The sequence below is a fragment of the Anser cygnoides genome, chromosome 2 (assembly GCF_040182565.1).
Source record: "Anser cygnoides isolate HZ-2024a breed goose chromosome 2, Taihu_goose_T2T_genome, whole genome shotgun sequence".
NCBI lineage: Eukaryota > Metazoa > Chordata > Aves > Anseriformes > Anatidae > Anser > Anser cygnoides.
Window position 1 is genome coordinate 107,449,465 of NC_089874.1, and position 18,655 is coordinate 107,468,119.

The 18,655-nt window shown below is 42.5% G+C and overlaps 1 protein-coding gene across 1 annotated transcript in view; it reads right to left on the reverse strand.

The window, feature by feature from the left end:
* The window catches only part of LDLRAD4 (low density lipoprotein receptor class A domain containing 4), a 247,183-nt gene that overhangs the window by 176,217 nt on the left and 52,311 nt on the right, over positions 1-18,655 (reverse strand). Inside the window, exon 2 of the mRNA XM_013179354.3 lies at positions 8,955-9,413. Within this exon, the coding sequence (XP_013034808.1) occupies positions 8,955-8,994 (40 nt within the window). The 5' untranslated portion in view covers positions 8,995-9,413. The remainder of the gene's footprint in view (positions 1-8,954; positions 9,414-18,655) is intronic.

Sequence of the window (18,655 nt, forward strand, 5' to 3'; positions counted from 1 at the left end):
TTTCAAAGATGCATCAACTTCATAAACAGCACGCTCTGGCTTCAAATATAATCTACTAAAAATGAGTATCAAAGACGAAGATCTAGGTTCAACATCCTCCACGAAAATGTCGGAGTGCTCTCACCCATGACTTTGTGAAGGAGCTTGCCATTTCCAGCAGCACACTACTTCATCAAATAATTTTAACAATCACAATTGCCATAATGTCTCTGAAAATTTGAACCTGCTTTCACCCTGGTCTGCACACCTCACAGGCTTTCATTTGGGCTCTGGACTAACTGTCATAAGAACAAATGGACCATGCACATATAGCCAAGACTACACCTACACTGAAAAATTAAAGGATTTTTAATGGCATTTAAATTAACTTAAATAGTAAAGAAAATTTAATTAAAAATTGAAGGAAAACCCTTCCAGATCTGAGTAATATTTCAGGATGGAGCTTGATATGAATGGTGTTCCATGAAACTGTAGCCTGCAATATAAGGGGACTGAATTCCAGGTGTGCAGAGGATCCTTGGCCAGTATCTCTCAAGGTGTTTCACAGGACGCCACAGCACTGCATTTCCTCTGGAGTCCTCTTGGCTTCTTTTCTTCTTTTTTCTGCTTCTACATTCACTGAGCTCCCAGTGGCTTCATGCAGCAAGGCCATCTCCTGAAAGTGACTGACACACAAATTCCCCCATTCTTTCCCTTACCAAGCAGGCAAGTATGAAGTACTTCACCACAGCAAGCAAACTGGCAAGGAGGTCTTCTGTTCCAGTTAAATTAAAATTTGAAAGGAGAAGCATTTAAAATATGAAATCCTTGGCCTGTGTGAAATGTCCCTCTGTTCGCATAAGGACTACCACAGTTCAATAAGTAAAGGCAGTATCTGTCCAGTTACAGATTAAACAGTCCTTCAACCTGACTTTGAAGATAACTGTTCTCTTTAGTTGAAAGGAAATAAACAAAACACACTCTTTCACTCACACAAAGTTTGGGATCATAACTTAAAAGCCAACCTCATGGATTTGAAGAGTGACCTAAAGCAAAAACCACTGCTGTTCCAAACACCTGTTGTAAGAACAGCAGAAGAACTAAGTTGTAACCAAAAGCTATTTCTCTCATGTAGCACCACCATTCTTGAATTGATTTTCAGTTTCTCAATCTCCAGTAATTCTATTAAAGCATTTAACCCTGAACAGGAGACTTGTAAGGTGTGCATTACCATACTGAAAACAATTTCATTGAACGCTACTGAGTGTAATGTATTTAGATAAACTCTTCAAGGCTGAGGTTGCATCTTCTTCCATGTATTTTTGCTGAGAATACTGTCTGTACCCAAAAAAAACCCCTGCAAACTCTAAGTAAAATATCTAAGGGACTACAATGGAATACGATCTGTTACTATCCATGTGCTGAGTAAGGGGCATTGCAAAATGCAATCTGTTTCTCCCAGAACTAAGAGACAGAAAGAGCTGTCCACGTGTGACACAGTGACCTTGAAAATTCATAAAATAAGAAGGCATTTGTCAAAAAAAATGCAGAGAATTTTGGAAGGTCAGACTAGCTTCAAGAGGCAGCTGAAAGCAAAATCAGAACAGAGGGGAATGAGAATGTTCTGCTACATATTCAAGTTGTATTCTTTAAATGAAATGTTTATCTGTAATTGAAAATCATGCAAATAATGACAGCAGCAATGTGGTATACCTGTGTTAATGCATAAATGAGTTTTCAACTGCTTTTAATATTAATTATGTTAATATACTTATTAGAAGACATTTCAAACCTGTTTTTCTGTTTTACATTGAGCCTCAATTAGAATTTGGAGGAATAAGCCTACCTTCAGCATCAGATCCACCAGTTATTATCATACGACAAGTAAATCATGCATAGTTTTATTCATTATAAAGAAAACAACCTCAAATGGCGGTTGCTTTGGCTTTGGCCCACTTTTGATTACTCTTAACAATTACCTTTTAAATACGTTTACAACCTAAGAGTGGCAAAAAGCTTTTCTTGCAATACTTGCATACTGTGAAACAGAATAATGGATGCAGTATTTCTAAAATGTGCAAATGTTTCTATACTAGTAGCTCTGATACAGATATATATATCATGCCCTCACAAAATAAGATGTTTAAAAAAGAAAGTTATAATGAAAGCTGGGGTAGGCTAGAACAAAGGCAATGGGACAACACTCCAACAAAAAGAAAGGGTAGACTTTAAAAACATAAGACACTTAATCCATCCTTTATCAATTATTCCGACAGAATCTACTTAAACATGGAGAAGATAGGGTAGTGCAGGTGGATTACTAATGTATAAAATGTACATTTATTATCCAGGGAAGCAGCAATAACAGAATGACAGAAAAGTAAGGCTGGAAGCACTCTCATGAAGTCCATTCCCCTGCCCCAGGGCAAGATCAACTATACATAAACCATTCCTGACAGATATTTGTCTAACTTGTTCTTAAAAACCTTCAGTGACAGAGACTTTGCAACCTCCCTAGGCAATCGGCTGCAGTTCTTAACTATCCTTACCATTAGAAAGATTTTCCTAACGTCTAACCTAAATCTCCCCACCGCAGTAAGCTTGTCTGTTACTTCTTGCTCTATCCCCAGCAGAACTGGAAAACAGTTTTTATTACCTTCCTCCTTACATAAAATTTCCATATCCATTTAAATGGTTATCACATCTTCCCTCACTCTTTCATTCTCTGAACGAATAATGGCCAACTGAGGCATACGCAATCTGCTGGAACAATTTATCTGGTCTCCCATGTAATCCCTTCAAGGAGCCTCCCTATTCTGGAACTATAATCCCCAGGCCAGAGACATCTCCACCCAAAACACTCGAGTTAAGCAAAACAAGCTTAAGAAAGGGGGAGCTTAAAGGGGAAAGGAGCCAAACCAAGTGGCAAGCTCTCACATCGTGCAAAGAAAGGTCCCGCATAAACCAGAAGAACTCACTGCAGCAGGGAAAGGTGGGGAAAGACACCCCTGAGGAGGGCAGAGCAGGAGGAGAAGGGTTAAGTCTAGAGAAGAGGGGAAGAGGCTCTCAGACAAGCCTGGAGCTGAGTTGTTGTGAGTTGGTCTGGAAGTGGGAGAAGTCCAGAAACAAGGGAAGGTGAAGGCACTGAAAAGTAGGAAGATTACCAGAAGGGTAGGGAATCTGGAAGAGAAACGAGGCCCAGAAGGGGAGGGATGGAGGAGTCTCAGTACAGGGAGAAGGAATTTGTGCATTGGAGGAGGAAGAGGCACAGAGAGGTTAGGGAAGCATGAAACCCAGGACAGGAAACACAACAGAAGTCCTGAATGCCAGGGGTACACAGAGCAGAGGCGAGGGGATCCCCTCAAGCCACGTTCCTCTGACCAAGAGGAAATCCTAACAGACAAACACAGTTTCTCTGCCAAATTAGGGCCTGGTGAAGTAATAGCCAAGCTGAAGAGCCCTTCTTGGGAGTAACTCTGCCTCTTTGGATACTGACGAAGGTCAAGCTTGGGCGACAACAACCTTGAGATAAGGCTGCAAGGGACTATTCAAAGATTTGAGGGTAGAATCACTTCCATGGTGACAGGTATGAGGGAAAAGATATGGAGCTATGGAACAGGATCAGAAGGTGACAAAGTCAGTGCTAGACGGAAGGGCAGGGGCCCACTGCACAGAGCAACCTCACACTATTTATTCCAGTTTCCATAGTGCCTGAGCTAATAATTCTTCCAGCAGTACTGAGGGTCACAGGGCAGGAATGCCTAAGAGTCAGCTCAGGTCCGTCAGAGCTTGTGCTGAAACAGAGCTAATAAAATCTTGACGGACCTAAGATGACCCTGTAAAGTCAGGATGCTTCATACACCGATTCCTAATCCCCCCTACAATGTTCCCCTTATCCTTTGATCATTCTGGATGTCCCTGTGCCACACATTCTCCAGTGATGGAGAGCCAATTTCAGAATTGCTCTGCTCCGTTAAACCAGCACTCAAAACATGCACTGGTGAAGGAAGTGTTTAATTTTTTTTAATGGACCTCGGCTGTCCCGATCCCCACCACCAGTACCCTAGTACTGGCACAACACCAAGTCAGACCAAGGTAGAAGGCGTTACCCTTCACGGCAGCTATGAAGTGTGCAAACGAAGCGGTCCTTCTGACCACCAGACCAAAGCGGGCCCTTCGCTGCACTGCTTATTACGGCCACGTCTTGCCGTGTAGCTCAGTGCGTCAGACGTGCCTCGGCACAAAACCCCTCTGCTTCGTGGGAACCTAGGAAAAAACATCTTCAGAAAGTTTGGGAATTACTTCTCGACTCTCAAAAAGACCATTTTTTCAATTCTCAAGGGCCATGTTGTCTAGACCTCTGGCCTTCTTTTTCCTTTTCGCTGGATGCTTCCAACAGGCCCGAAGAGTGCTGCTCAGAGCAGAAATAGTACACCAGCCTAAGTAGAGTGCTAAGTAGAGTGGAAAAATTATTTTGCATGTCTTACACACAGACTCCTGTCCATATATTCTAGCATAATGTTTATGACGTGGTATTGTTGATTCATAGCCATTTTCTGGTCTCCTGCAACTGCCCATCTGTTTTCTGCAGACCTGCTGTCTCACCAGTTATTCTACATTTTGATTTGCACAGCTGATTATTCCTGCCCAACCACAATGGAGAACTTGTCCTTAATGAACTGCATCGTATTTATTTTAGATCAGTTCTCTAATATACCGCATTAATTTTGAATTCTAATCCTGTGCTCAGAGAGTTTACATCCTCTCCCTAGTTGGTGTCAACTGGAAATTTTGCATGCAGATTCTATCATCTAAGTCGTTAATTAAAATATTGAATATTTTCAGGCAATCCTGGGCAAAATCACACTTGACATATCCTTCCAGTTTGACTATGAATCACTAGTAATTATTCTGAGAACAGCTTTTTCAGCCAACTGCGTACCCACCTTGGAGCCCATATTGCCACCTTGTTTATGAAAGAGCGAAAAGCCTTCCAAAATGAAGGTACATTTTTTTTTCCTACTCAGAGGGAAGTTAGGCTCAACTGACAAGGTATATTCTGGAAAAAAAATCATGCATATTCATTTATTGCATTATTACCGACAGGCTATTTGTTTAAAAAACAAAACAAAAAACACACACACACAAAAAAAAACAGTTAATTATTTTATTCTGACATTTTTTCCCCAAGAACTTAAGCTAAGCTATCTACTCCAAAGGGGGAAAAGAAAGACGCAGGGAAGTTTACACGTAGGTGCAGTGTTTGCTCTTCCATAGTTTTTTTGAACCTAGACTGTCCTCCAAATGCTCTCCGGCGTAACTGCTAATTGCTCAGATATTGCTTCAGCTATTTCACCCTATGCTGGAGAGATAATTTAATAAGCTGCAGCTTGTTTTAAAATACCTATCTTATCTAATTAGTTTATAATCAGTTCTATTCCTGTTCTGTTTAGAATTCCTACCCGCCTCAAAGCACTATTCCTTTCCTTGCTGCCTGATTGCACCTGATTGCCTTTTTGGCAAAGAAGGATGCAAAAAGAAGTCATTAACTACTTGGTCCTCTCTGCACACATCAGATCATGAGTTTTGCCTTTCCCTCTCAGTAAATAGTCCAGAAACTCAGTCTTCCTCTTATTACTAGTGAGAATATAGCACGTTTCCTTGTTACCATGTCCTTTACTAGCTGCACTTTGTTTCGTGCTTTGGCCTATCCAATTTGGCCCTTGCATTCTTCTACTGTTCTTGTGTATTCATCTTGATTACGTATCTAGTTTCCACTTTATGAGTCCTTCTCATTTTTTAGTTCATGCAATTTTGTCTCTCACACTTTCTTACTGGGATACCTTTTATTTGTGCTTTTAAAACCCTTTATTATGACAAGAAAAGCACAGTTCCTTTAGAAATCGTAAGCCTTCCTGAATTTCTTAGGTTTGTTTCCCAAGAAATCTTACCTATCGGTTCTATTAGGTTAATTAAGTCTACTTTCTTGCATACCATTGCTTGTATTCTGAAGTTCTCTTTTTTCCTCTTCTGAAGAATGAGCTCACTTGCCTGTGATTGCTATCACTCAAATTGCCTTTTACTATCATAGGCTCAACCATCTCTTTCCTAATCAAGCCTAGGAGCATGTCCTTCCCATTGCCTTTTCCACATTCTGTAATCCTGAATCTATTATACTTGCATCATCTACTGAAATTAGTATTTGGCCAGTAAAGTTAAAGGGGTTTTACCATACGCCGTTGTCTGGTAATACATGATAAATACAGCATATGTCTTGGAACAAGAGCCATCTGCAAAAAATGGCAACTTTGGCATCTGTACCAGTAACATCAGCGTACAGATGGGATCAAAGTGTCTCCTAGCCATACCTGTAAGCCTTCCCAGGTCACAGCTATTAGTAAGGTAGAAAGGAGTATTTTGGAATACTCCAAAGGTGGCTTCGCAGAGGCATCGTCCTCCAAGGCTTCTTTTAACAGCACTATGTTCAGCTGTAAATTGAAAATGATTACCCCAGTTGTTCCAATAGCTGCAATCACTTAGCATTGCTAGATTCAGTGTTGACACTGCACTGCTTTCAGATATCAAAGCTTTTTCTGTACAAATTAGCTCGCTTCTGCATGCGGTCATGCCCCCTCTGCTACTAGCCACTACTGTTTTCTTCTACAGCTAACCCAGCATGCCAACAAAAGGAGGAACATAGCAAGGATCACAGGAGAAGCTATATGCACCTACCATTACATGCTGCTGCAACTCTTAAATTGGCATAACACACTCCTATGGGTTTCTGTAAGAAATAACATAACTACCCACTTTTACTGCTGAATGTGTTATATAAATCTACCAAGGAAAAAGAATGACCTCCAAAAAAAAGAAAAAAAAGTGGATATCAATTTGATTCAAGTTGGGAGAAACAGAAGTCCTTGCCTTCTTATCATCTAAAAGCAATGGCAATTGAGCCTGTTTGCTTTACAAGTCCCCTGCCCATTTCTTTTGCATGTCTCCTGAACATATGGTGCAACTTGCCTGAAAGTTTAATAATTCTTTAGTACAGCTAACAAGATTTGAAAATGTTTATTAACTTCTTTACCTGAGGGCAACTCCAAAAGAATAAAAGAACTCCTTACGAGAGAGAGCACAACCCTCATGCTGTTAAAGTGTCCAAAATGGGTAGGAATCTGCTGGGTTGTCACCACAATTTGATTGTTGTCCCAGGCCTCCAGGCACACGGGTTTCATTTTTCTGAAATTTATGCAGCCCTCTTTGCCATTCCCCTCCACCCAGCAGCAGTCACGAGGTCAGCGACTCTCTGACGCCCCGCTGCCTGAGCAGTCTCATCCGCGTGCCAAGAATCCCGACCCTCTGGGAGCAAAGGGAGAGCTGAGGCTGTGGCAGAAGAGGGTGAAGTTGGAAAGAAAATAATATCATATTACAAAGGTGCTGAAGGTAACAGCGTTTTCAGCAGAGGGGAGAGCCACAGAAGGAGGGAACAGATATCCAAATAGGAAGACTTCCAGTGGAGTGGCAGGAGGAGGAGAAGGGCTAGCAGAGAGTGGTGAGGAGGAAGATGCACAGACCATCCAAGCACCACACCAGAGAGCTGTGGGAGCATGCTGCATGTCATGCAGAGGCAGGAGAGCCCTGCGGTGGTTCCTGACTTCACATCTCCCATCAGCACTGGAGCACATTTGGAGCAAAGCTTCCCACTTGCTCTCCTCCAAGAGGCATCTCGCTCACACGCACGGAAGTCATGTTGTAAATAAAAGCAACGCAGCAAGGGGGACATGATGGGATTTCCTCTAGATGTGCACTACCGTGCTGAACTGAGGCACAAGTGCAGGCACCTGGCCGTGCAGCGACCATCCCGCTGCAGTGAGAAGGGTGGGACCAGCCTCTGTGAGGGTGGATCTGCTGTGAGATGGGGCAAAGGGGGAGCCTGTCCTCAGGGACACGAACGGTTTTGTTGTTCCCCCTTGGGAAGACCTCCTAGAATAGCAAGGAGCCCAAAGGAAAGCAGCTTGAGACAGAAAATGATCATCCCATACATACAACCCCCAATCCAGCAAACTTCTAAAGGCAAAAAATCTACATCAGAAAAATAAATGTCTCGCCCCTTGGTTACTTTCACTGTGGTACTAACCCATTACCTAGGCCCTCTAAACCAAGAGAACTATCCAGCTGATTTTCCATCCATTTCTTACGGGGCCGCAGCTGGCCAGCAGGTGTGGAAACAGGGCAGCAGCATCTTCTAACCCCCATTTCCTTTCTTCCAACTCTCGGATTAGAAACCAGTTCAGACACAAAGCGCCCAGTGAATTCCAGCGGAGTTCACACCAGAGGGAGCTTTTCTCAGGGAAGCCCACCACCTTCGTATCCTTTTTCTTACTAAATTATTTTCAACACGTCTACGGGGAAACACATTGGAATCAGTTGAAACGGTGTTCAGTTAAACCCTTTGGTTTTGCCATATCAAGTACTGCTGCAACTGGACCACGTGGGGAGGAAGGGAGGGAGCCCAAGCAGAAGTTATCTGGCAAGCCCTGCACAGAGGTGTGCTCTGCTTGAAGGGAGAAAACTCAACGCTACCGTGTTTCCGAGAAGCCTCCCGACATAAACAATGTCCGTCCTGCGCCCTCGCCAAACTCCCATGTTAAATATAAGAGCAACTTAATAGACTATATTTTATACAATGCAAATAGGCCCAGCTGACCCAGGAGGCCGCTCATTGTTAAGCTGTTGATGAGTACTTTAATGAGGAAAGCTGAGATACGCCTTCCCCAAGGCTTATAACCAACCATTTCAGGGGGCAAGAAATACAGATACTATTCACTATTAATACAAGTATTGAACTGTTTCTCAAGTGAAATGTTCTAAAATCTTATTTAAACTGGAAGTACTACAAGATGCTACACAATTTTTTTTGCAACTCTAGCAAGCTGTCCCAAAATAATTAGCAGAATTAGAGCAGAAGTCCTTACCTGTGAAAGCATTTGTGGCCTGAAAACCAGCTTCCTGCATACTGCTCTCCCAGTGAAGCTTGTGATTCCAACCTTAACCTGTCCTTACTGGAGACAACTGCTGAGCTTGAAGCTGTCAAGTCACTTCCATCTTAGCTCGTCAGAGTCCATGTCTCTTCCCATTCCTGGCTTTGGCACCATCCAATTCCCACCTGATCCCAGGTCTTTCAGTCTGTAGGCACAGGGGATCTGCACTGAAGCCAAGCAGCAAGCGCTGGACAGTCCCATCAACCAGCCAGCCAGAGAATCTGGGCCATGATGAATGCAGAAATGAAGAAAATAGCCCGGCAAGACTTTATTTCCCTTTTACAATTAAGTTCTAATCCTCTGTTCATCCAGCACCATTTTTTCAGGTCCCAGCCAATGGTGATGTTCAATTGTCTCTCCTCTCTTGTGTTTGTCTCCCCTCAGGCACGCTCACTGAGAAATTAAAAAAGAAGAGATTATGTTTCCTGATGACCTGTAGCAACATTAAAATTAACAGACTCCAGGGAACAAAAACCCAAAACACATTATCAGGGATTGATTGTACACATTAAAGGAGATCTTCAGAAGGCAAATATTGCGATTTTGCTGAGATGCAAAGTGTGACCACACAGCTCTTTGAAGTGCAAAGAGGAACAGTGCTAGGGTGTCATATGCATCTCTGAGAACATGATGTGATTTACATTTCAAAAGCCATATTTAGCAGAGATGGGGGCAGCAATACAATAACAAAATTGCAGTTAAAAGGGAAAAGGAAAAATACTCAAGGCTCTCAAGTCTAGTCTATTCAAAAACCACAGCGAGATTATTAGCATTTCATATAGCTGCTTCCCTTCTTTTCTGGAGCAGGGAAACGGAGCACTGGATGCTGACACTGTACATGCCATTCTGTCTTCTGAGGTTAAAAACGTCTGGGGTTTATACGTCTGCGCTGTTGATTGTTTAAAATCTCAATTGTAAGCAGATGACACAGCTCAGATTCGGTAATGTTAAAAATACCCACAGGCTATGCAAGGGAAAGGTGGATAAGTTGTTCTGATACTACTTCTCCATCGGAGCATGGCTATCTGCAAGTCCTTGAAAACCAGAGCTGCTACATATCCAGCTTTGTGCAAACTAGGATACATCTACGGGGTGAAGGAGTGCAGCAGACAGGTATGTATTTAAGGAAAAGATTATTTTAGGAAAAAAGGGATGGTTTTGCTCACAGAAAGAAAAGATGACTTGGGAGAAGAACTCTCTCACTGCCCAGCCATCCTCCTCCGTAGCAGTGCTTGGCTCACCTAATTCAGTAGCATGGGCAGGTCAAAGCTACGTCAGTGATGGTATTATAACCTACTGACGGATTTAAACTAAGGAGTCTAGCCAGTGCCTGCAAGACTGGATCAGACCAGAGGCCCATCGACTGGAGCAGCCCACAGCGGAGGGTGCCAGGACCACCGCCAGTCCCAGCACAGCCCTGGCTCAGCAGATGCCAAGGATCTGCCACTCGCACCGCAGCCCCAGTTCAGGGTCTACCCTGACCTGCAACATCTAGCGGCCACCCTGTGCCCTGAAGCATAAGGCTGCACATCCCAGATGGCCCAAAACTGCAAAGGAGACTCTCACACCCCTTGCAGCACCCTCTGCTCTGCACATGCCGCTGCGTGCGCAGCCTGCTGGCCCTAGGGGTCTTCCGTAGGGCTCCTTCCTGACAGACAAAAAGGATCTGTTCTCAGGTGTGCTGCTGCGATCAGGCGAGCTTGACACCTGATGAGTGCTGTTTCCTTCAGAACATACGGAACGAAAGCTAGTTGCTTTGTTGAATTTTCCATCCTAATAACGTTGCAACATTTTTCGATTTTGGGAAGTCAGTATTTCTGAAAACCACAAGTTTGTCTCAAAAAACAGCACAGGACTAACTAATTAGTCAATTATATTCGAACCCAGTAACTTGCATTCAACTCATGTAAGGTTACAGATCAGTTTCAAGACATTTTCCCCACTTCTTACCTAAACATCTCAATATAACAGGAAAATACGTGCAACTTAAAGAAAAAACTACAAAGACTTTACATTTCCTATCAAAAAAACTGAATAACATTTTAGAGAGTGCTAAAAATGCTACTACTACTCAATTTCAGCCCTTCAAAGTGCTCTGTACAACTAATAACGATTTAATACGAGCTCATTTTATCCTAAAGTACATAGTACTGAACAAGTATAATATACATACACCGTAGCATGAATTCCTCTTGGCTCTTCACAGTGTGCTAACTATCCTATAATGACTACAGATTGATGCTGCACTCATTTCCCAAGCTTTTTCTCTAGAGGTCTGAGTTTCTTTTTTATTTATAAGAATAGCTCCGTATTTGCATTCACATTTCCAGCCGTACAGCTTTTGGTTTATAATTCCACAATTTTGATGCATTCTATTTTCAGCATTTTGATGTCTCTCCCCATCCTAAAGATTCTCAAGGAACGCACACCAATACCTTAGCAACCAGGGAAAATCTCTCATTGCTACTAAATAACTGTATCTGTGTATTAGATATAACATACTTCTGATTCTGAAGAGAATAAAATACATCCACTTTCCTGAAAATTAACTTTTTGTTAGAAGAAAAATTATTTTCCACATCTTCAACGTCTCTGCTAAACTTGTTAAGAAGCCAGCAGTGGCGCAGAAACCCTACAATGCTGGCACGTTCAGCAACTGCTGTTTCTGGAGGCAGAAAGCACGCGATTTTAACATTACAGGACACTGAAACTCTTCCAGAGTTCATTCAGACCTTGAAATTTGAAAGGTACTGCACTGAAGCATCACATTTAAGCCCTCCCTTAAGGCCCCAAATGAAAAAAAAAGAGACTGATATCTGATGATTGCCCTAAAGGAGCATTTTCTGTCGCTGCAGAAGCACTCTTCTCCCCTGGCAGACAACAAACTGTGCTCCAGAGACGCTGCTCTGGCAGGACAGGACATGAGTAGGGGGGAAGCCTGTGCAGTGCTCAGAGCTTCCTCTGCCTTTCCATAACTCAAAACCCGGTTGGGCTCTGAGAAACTGCTTCACACTACAGCTAAGCGGGTGATTTAGTGAGTGTTTTCAACAGGTAGACCTTTCACCAGCCAGTCAGTCACATTTGCACAACAATGTCAAGTCTCTCAAATTTCCAGTATTCCCAAGATGAAGAAGACAAAGCAGAGCACCTGATACCACAGCACATCGGGAAAATGGCAAATTCCACTTTTAACAGCACGTAAGGATATGACTACTCTAATATGACTACTCTACTGTACTCTACATTATTCAGAATTTTTCCCATTCAAGTGGAACTGATGTTTATGCAGAGGTTTGTGCTTGTTTCCTAGCAGACTGGTATGTCTGCATGCACACCACGGGCCAGGACCTTTGGTGACACCGTTCAGCATGGCTCAGCCAGCCTCATCGAAGCCTTGATCCTTGTATTGCAGGGTGGTGCAGAAACATTAAATGAACCCTCTCACAGGAACAGTGCCTGAAAATACTCTTCTGGAAAGGAGAGAGGAAAGTAAGCAGTGCTGACAGCACTACAACAGTGTGCAATCTTCAGTGTAACTATTACAGTCTCCACAACCTGCGGAGACCTCAAGGGGAACACGTCCCATTAAACTGATCAGATGGCAAAGAGAAAATCTAGAAGACAAAGACTAGATATTTTCTCTTTGCTCCATCTGTTACCTCTTTCCCAACTGCAACGGGAACTCGGCTTCTACTTCTGCTTTCAGTCACCCACTGCAGTATTATACGAGTCTCTGAAGGAAACCAAAGCAAAACATTGTGTTTTATAAATACGTGGCTGTTCTAGAAAGATTTTCAGCTACTATGCAGTTACATGATTGAATGCCTGAGAAAAATCAAACCCTTTTCTTTTCATCCTCTCTACTTTTCTCAGATATAGTCCTGGGAAAGACGCCACCACCTAAACCTCACACAAATTGCAAACAAAATATTTTGACTATTTAACACACGATGTGAGTTATAGGTTCTCATGGTATGTTTAGCTAGCCGACCTGTTATTGCTCTTTTCTAAATATTTGAAGATTCAGTATTAAAGGGCAATTTTAAATAAGAAACTGAGAGAGAAAAGCATCAGCCAGGGAGTGTCATTAAATCCTCCAATAATATCTACGTTTTATGAAGTGTTGTACAATCATTAGTTAGGACCAAGCCTCAAGGAACTTGCATGCAAAGAAGCAGCAAAATAGCATTTTTTCCAAGACTGGTATCTCTGTAACATATTGAACAACTCAGAGACATTGACCAAAATGTAAACACTGCAGCTCTTTTTTTGATTTTTGTTCCCGTTTCCTTTCCCTAAGTACAGCCTGTCTCTTTGGCCACGTGCTGTTGGTTCCCACACGCAGCAAGAATTCGCTGGATGCATTGGCAGAAGGGCTACAGCCACGAGGAGCATCTCCAGTGGTTGCCCTTGGCACAGGACGTCCTCAAGGACAGCTGTGGCTTAATTTAACTTCAGCAAGGGAGGATTCACTGCTCGAGCTTTTAGCTTTCAGGTTAAGGAAGCGCAAAAGGGCAGCGAGACTCCGGCGCTGCTCCCACTGCGGGCCCTGCAGGCGGCGGGTGCCGAACACCTGCAGGGCTGGCAGCAGAGCCCCAGCTCAGCAGCAGAGCCCAGCGTGCCTCCAGACCCGAGGATAAAAGCAGGACACCTGGAGCCAGGACGAGCTCTGAACCATCCGGATGCTTCTACACTTTGCTGAAGTAATAAGGCCTGCACCTCCTACATTTTAAGACAGCATCGACTTGGAGAGAGATTTAAGAAGTTTCTGGCTGGAAAAAAATAATTAATAAATCCAACATTCTGTCTTTACAAAACAACGTTTGTAAGAAAAAAAAATAAAAAATCTTTAAAAGTTTGCTAATTCAGTTTAAAATGAAGCATGTGTGCACACATATAGGTTACCTCTCCATCCCCTACTGGAGTCAGCCAGAGTTTTCCAGGCTTTGGTTTTGCTTCTTATAGAGACTTCTAAACTAGAAATTAATATTTACCAGTTATACCTACTCTTTCTTAGATGGTAAGGTCTGTGTTTTACTGTGAGATCTTCATTTATTTTATTTACTTCTATCTATAATTTGTCTTCCCTCTAAGATAACACTGCACCAGTGCTAAGTGAATCCTGGTTCTTGGGAAATACTGTGCTTCATAACTCAAAGACCACTTAGAAAACTCAAGGCGACTTTCACAGGAGAACATACACAAATCAAACTGAAAACCAGATGTTTAAAATATGTTTATCTAATCACATCTTTCTCACACACACATATACATCATTTGTTTTCACTTTCTATCTTCAATATTTGTACAGCTTCCTTGTGACATTTTAAACAGCTGCTGTATTTCACTTTTTTAGTGAACTGCAGTGACTGACAAAGTTAGTTTCAATGTTATGTCATACATATTTCTATTCCTACAGATTCTTTCAGATATGCTTCAGCTTGTTCAGGAACAGTGTCCAAGTTTTTTCCTTCCTTTTTGTTACAGAACTCCCTGACTTGCAGCAAACGTGAGGACGATCAAAGCAAGTTGTGGTCCTTCTGCATTAGCTGAAGCAGGAAATGGGTCTTGAGAAGAGGGCACATTGCCATCACGAAGCATCTTTTTTTCTAGCCTGTTAGAAAATGGTCTAGAAAGCAAGATGTATCCCCAATGTCAACGCCAGCATACACTGCAAAAAACACCACAGGCAAGGTCTAGTTTAAAAGAAAAAGAATAAATGTTTCAGCAAAGACATTTCTCCTCCTCCAACTCCTCCTCTTGTTTGTTTACTTCTTTTTGGAACGAAGCAATGATATAAAATCAGTCTGTTTAGTAGCTTCATGCCAAGGCAAATAGCCTCTGGTAATCAGATAGCAAGGAGTATTTCACTTGGACAAATCCTATAAATAACTGATAACACAAAGGAGCATGCCATATTTCCTTCCATTAATCTTCTTAACTGAAATAATTAATTTGAGTCCTCTATTTTCTATCTCTGTGAACAAACTAAGGAGCCATACATTTTCCCATAGCTCTGCTGACAGAATGCAGTAAAACCCCAGTGGAAAAGTTTACTAAAATCTCCGTGACAAGCTATTGGGTTTGGATGAGATAATTATTGGGAGAAATTGTACAAGCTGTGTTATGCAGGGCAAATGAGAAGATTGCATTGTTTATTTTTGGACCTTAATAAAACTATAATTACCAGAAGTTGTCAAGAGAAATCATTAATCATGCTGCCCTATGAACCTCAACAGTTAGAGAAAAACCTGAGCTCTGAATTTTATTTGCCAAAATAATGAAGAGGTAGTAAGAGCAGAATCCAGCCTCAATTAATCTTTTTCCAAAGCAACGTGGCATTGGTTTTGAATTTGCAGAAGGCTGGTAAAAGTATAAATTACACTGAGGAGACTGGATAAGAGCAGAATTTTTTGCCGTGTGTCCCTGTGACTTGTATCAGAAAGGAGCAGTTTGCCAGAGACCCGGCGGATGGTGCACACCTCAAGCCTTCAAGACGCCCAACACCCAGTTGCATCCACAGCTACTATAGTCACAGGTGCTGAGCCTGAGCACCCAGGTACGCAGTGGCAGCAGGATAAGGATGTCACCCGTTTAATTCTGCTGTGCCACACAGGACGTGCAAGCACAGAGGAAACATCTCAGGAGAGCACGACGTTTTTTCCTGCCGCAGACGATACCTGTCAGCCCACGCCAACCATGCCCAACCCTCAGAGACCTGGGGGCACCCTTCCTCTCTTCATCGACAGCCCCTTTGGGGACAGGGCGCTGCACCCCCCAGGGAAAGGGTACACAGCCAAAGCCAACACCTCCCAAAATCCTAATACACACATACATGCATGAAGATCCATACACAGGCACCAATTTTGTGCATAAAAATCAGACTGCAGGAATCTAGGCCAAGCTGCACTTAAGTTTTTGAAGGCAGAAACATCTGTACTCTGATTGCTCTGGAAGGAAAGTGCAGAAGACAGCATCTCCCACATGAAAATGTCAAGCAGCGTATGGACACAGAACGGTGCGGCCCTCCCTTAAGACATGGCCGGGGACTGTGGAAACAGCTACCCATGGGAAGCTGAAAATTCAGAGCTTAATAGGAGGAGTCATCAGAAACTATTCCAGCTTCTGTCAAAACACTTGGTATGAATGAAAAAGCACATTTTGGCAAATGCAGAAGAGAGCACTGAAAGCCTGCTAACTGCAATGGAAAATAAACTGATGGTGAAGAGACTCAAGGAGCAAGGAAGCTGCTGGAGAATAAAACTACTGCCCTTACAGCACTTGGATCTGCTGCATGCTCCGCTGGGGAGCAAGGGTGCTCTGCCACCTCAGAGGGGTATCGCACGCTGGGCACTTGGACCACGACCAGAGAAAATCCTCTTCTGCTAAAGAACAAAACATGAACTTTACAACTTAATTAGCGTAGACTGTCATCATATTAATTGAAGAAGCACTGATAAGAGTTTTGTAGCTTTCTGGAAGGCTGTATCAGTCAGTGCTATCGAAGTCCATCTGGTGGGAGCAGGAGTGCAAGGAACGTAGGAGAAAGGCCCACTACGCCTTCACACACACTACTACACACAGCCAGCTCTGGTTTCCCGCAAAGGAAACCATGCCACAAGAATTCGTCTGGTTTACTTACAGCGTCTTAGCAGCCCAGATGCATAAAGAAGCTATCCAGAGAGGGCAACCCCAGTTTAAAGAAAGCGGGGACAGGCACCGAGCACACAGGGCGCTCCCAGCTGTAGGCCTCTTCTAACAGAAGGAAGCTTTTGTGCTTCAGACGGCCTATTTAGATCACATACCGCACAGATCAATCCGTTTTACCTTCAGTACCATAGAAAATAAATGATCAAGCAAAAAAGTGTGACTATATCCAGAAAGGATTCTTGTTGTAAGAAATATCTAATCCTTCCCCTGCCGAACTCCACCATGTGTTAGAAAACTGAAAAATTCTGCAGCCTGCTGCTCCATATTCTACCAGTTTTGATTTTCACACTAAGCTACAACAATCTGCATATGGCAACGGAGATTCAGACTCCTGTTTGCCCCTGTTAAGACCAGGTCTCCCGTTTGCCCTGTAGCCAGGAAAACCAGCGAGGTTAACCCGTATCATCACCATCACGCTACAACGGAGATCCGAACTCAATGCAACAACCCTGAGACCCAAACCAGTAACATGGTTTCCAGACACTTTGCTTTCCTGGGCATCTACTTGAATTTTATCCCCTGAACGATTCTAGGGAACAACCAGATTAATGTGAAGCCTGTATTGTAAACTCATATCCAGGTAAAAGTTTCACTCGAGTCCATGGTGCTTTTGCCCATGCCAGGCCACATCAATTCATCTATACGATACTCCTGCACTCCTTCAGCACAGAAACACGTTTCCTTCTAAACCCCACGCTCAGTGGGGCTTAAGCAGTTGCCTCAGTAGCTCTTAGTTACAGCAATACAACTTTACGCCAACTTTCAGCCTGGAAATGAGGAAAGGAAGAAAATAATGGTTTAGCATCTCTCTTTTTTTTTTTTTTTTTTTTGGGCTTGGGAGATTTGCCTTTGTTTTTTAGGACGTGTTACCTGATCTCTCTAGGCTCTGATCCCATCAGTAAAGAGGCTGCAACTTCTACCTGTGGATTAAGGAGCTACAAAACGCTTAGGTAACAGGTGTGTTTACTAATAAAATAGAGAGAAAAAGCTAAAGCAGTACTTTGATTAATTTGATTTTGCACTTGAGTGAATATATCATTCTGCAAGCCCAAAACAATCCCATTAGTGTTGTAAAATCACCCCAAAGAAACTCTTTTTACTAAGTAATAGGCCAGCAATTTTTTTATTTCCAGGCACTACTAACAAGACAGTCTCCTTTAAGACTGTCCTTCTTTAAAAAATCTGTTGGAAAACAACCCATAAAATAACACAAAATGCAAGCGGAGAACACAGTTGGGAAGCAGTATCCTCCGGTGATCAACTAAATCTCATTTTCCAGAGAACAACACGGATTCAGTTCAAATCCCTCATTACTTAACAAACAAAAGCAAAGAGGTTATTTTTTTTCTTGTCCTTGAAGGACAGCTTTTTACATAAACATACAGCATAAAGGCATGGGAACTAATGTTGTTATCAGTTAAATCTGAATAATTCCTCTAGTCAGGAAGTTCTCGTTTAGTACTGACATAAGGAGGCGAACAGGCATTTCAAATCTCTTGCTTCAGCTGTAATTCAGAAAGCATCTCGTCTTTTTTACTAATATTTTTATTAACAAATGTATTTTAATATACCTTTGTCATATTTTAAAACCCTTCTTGCTATGCTCATGTGCCATTATTTGGATGCAGCTGAGGTGCTGTAACTGTATGCAACTAAAGCAGCTTGTTAGCAATGCAACACGGACAGCACCTCCATTAACTAATTAATTGAAAGCAAAATACACTCTAAGGTTTTTTTACAAAATAGCTCAAAAATTGGTATTTGCATTAAGGACAGGCTGTTCAGTTTCTCTCAGGCAAACATCCCATTCACCTGCTCTACTGGCACTACCCACCCCTTCAGGGAAATCTGACCTCTCGCCTTGTTTCCCGTTGTCCATTTAAGCGCCAGAACACAATGGTTACTTTCAAATACCCACAAGATTA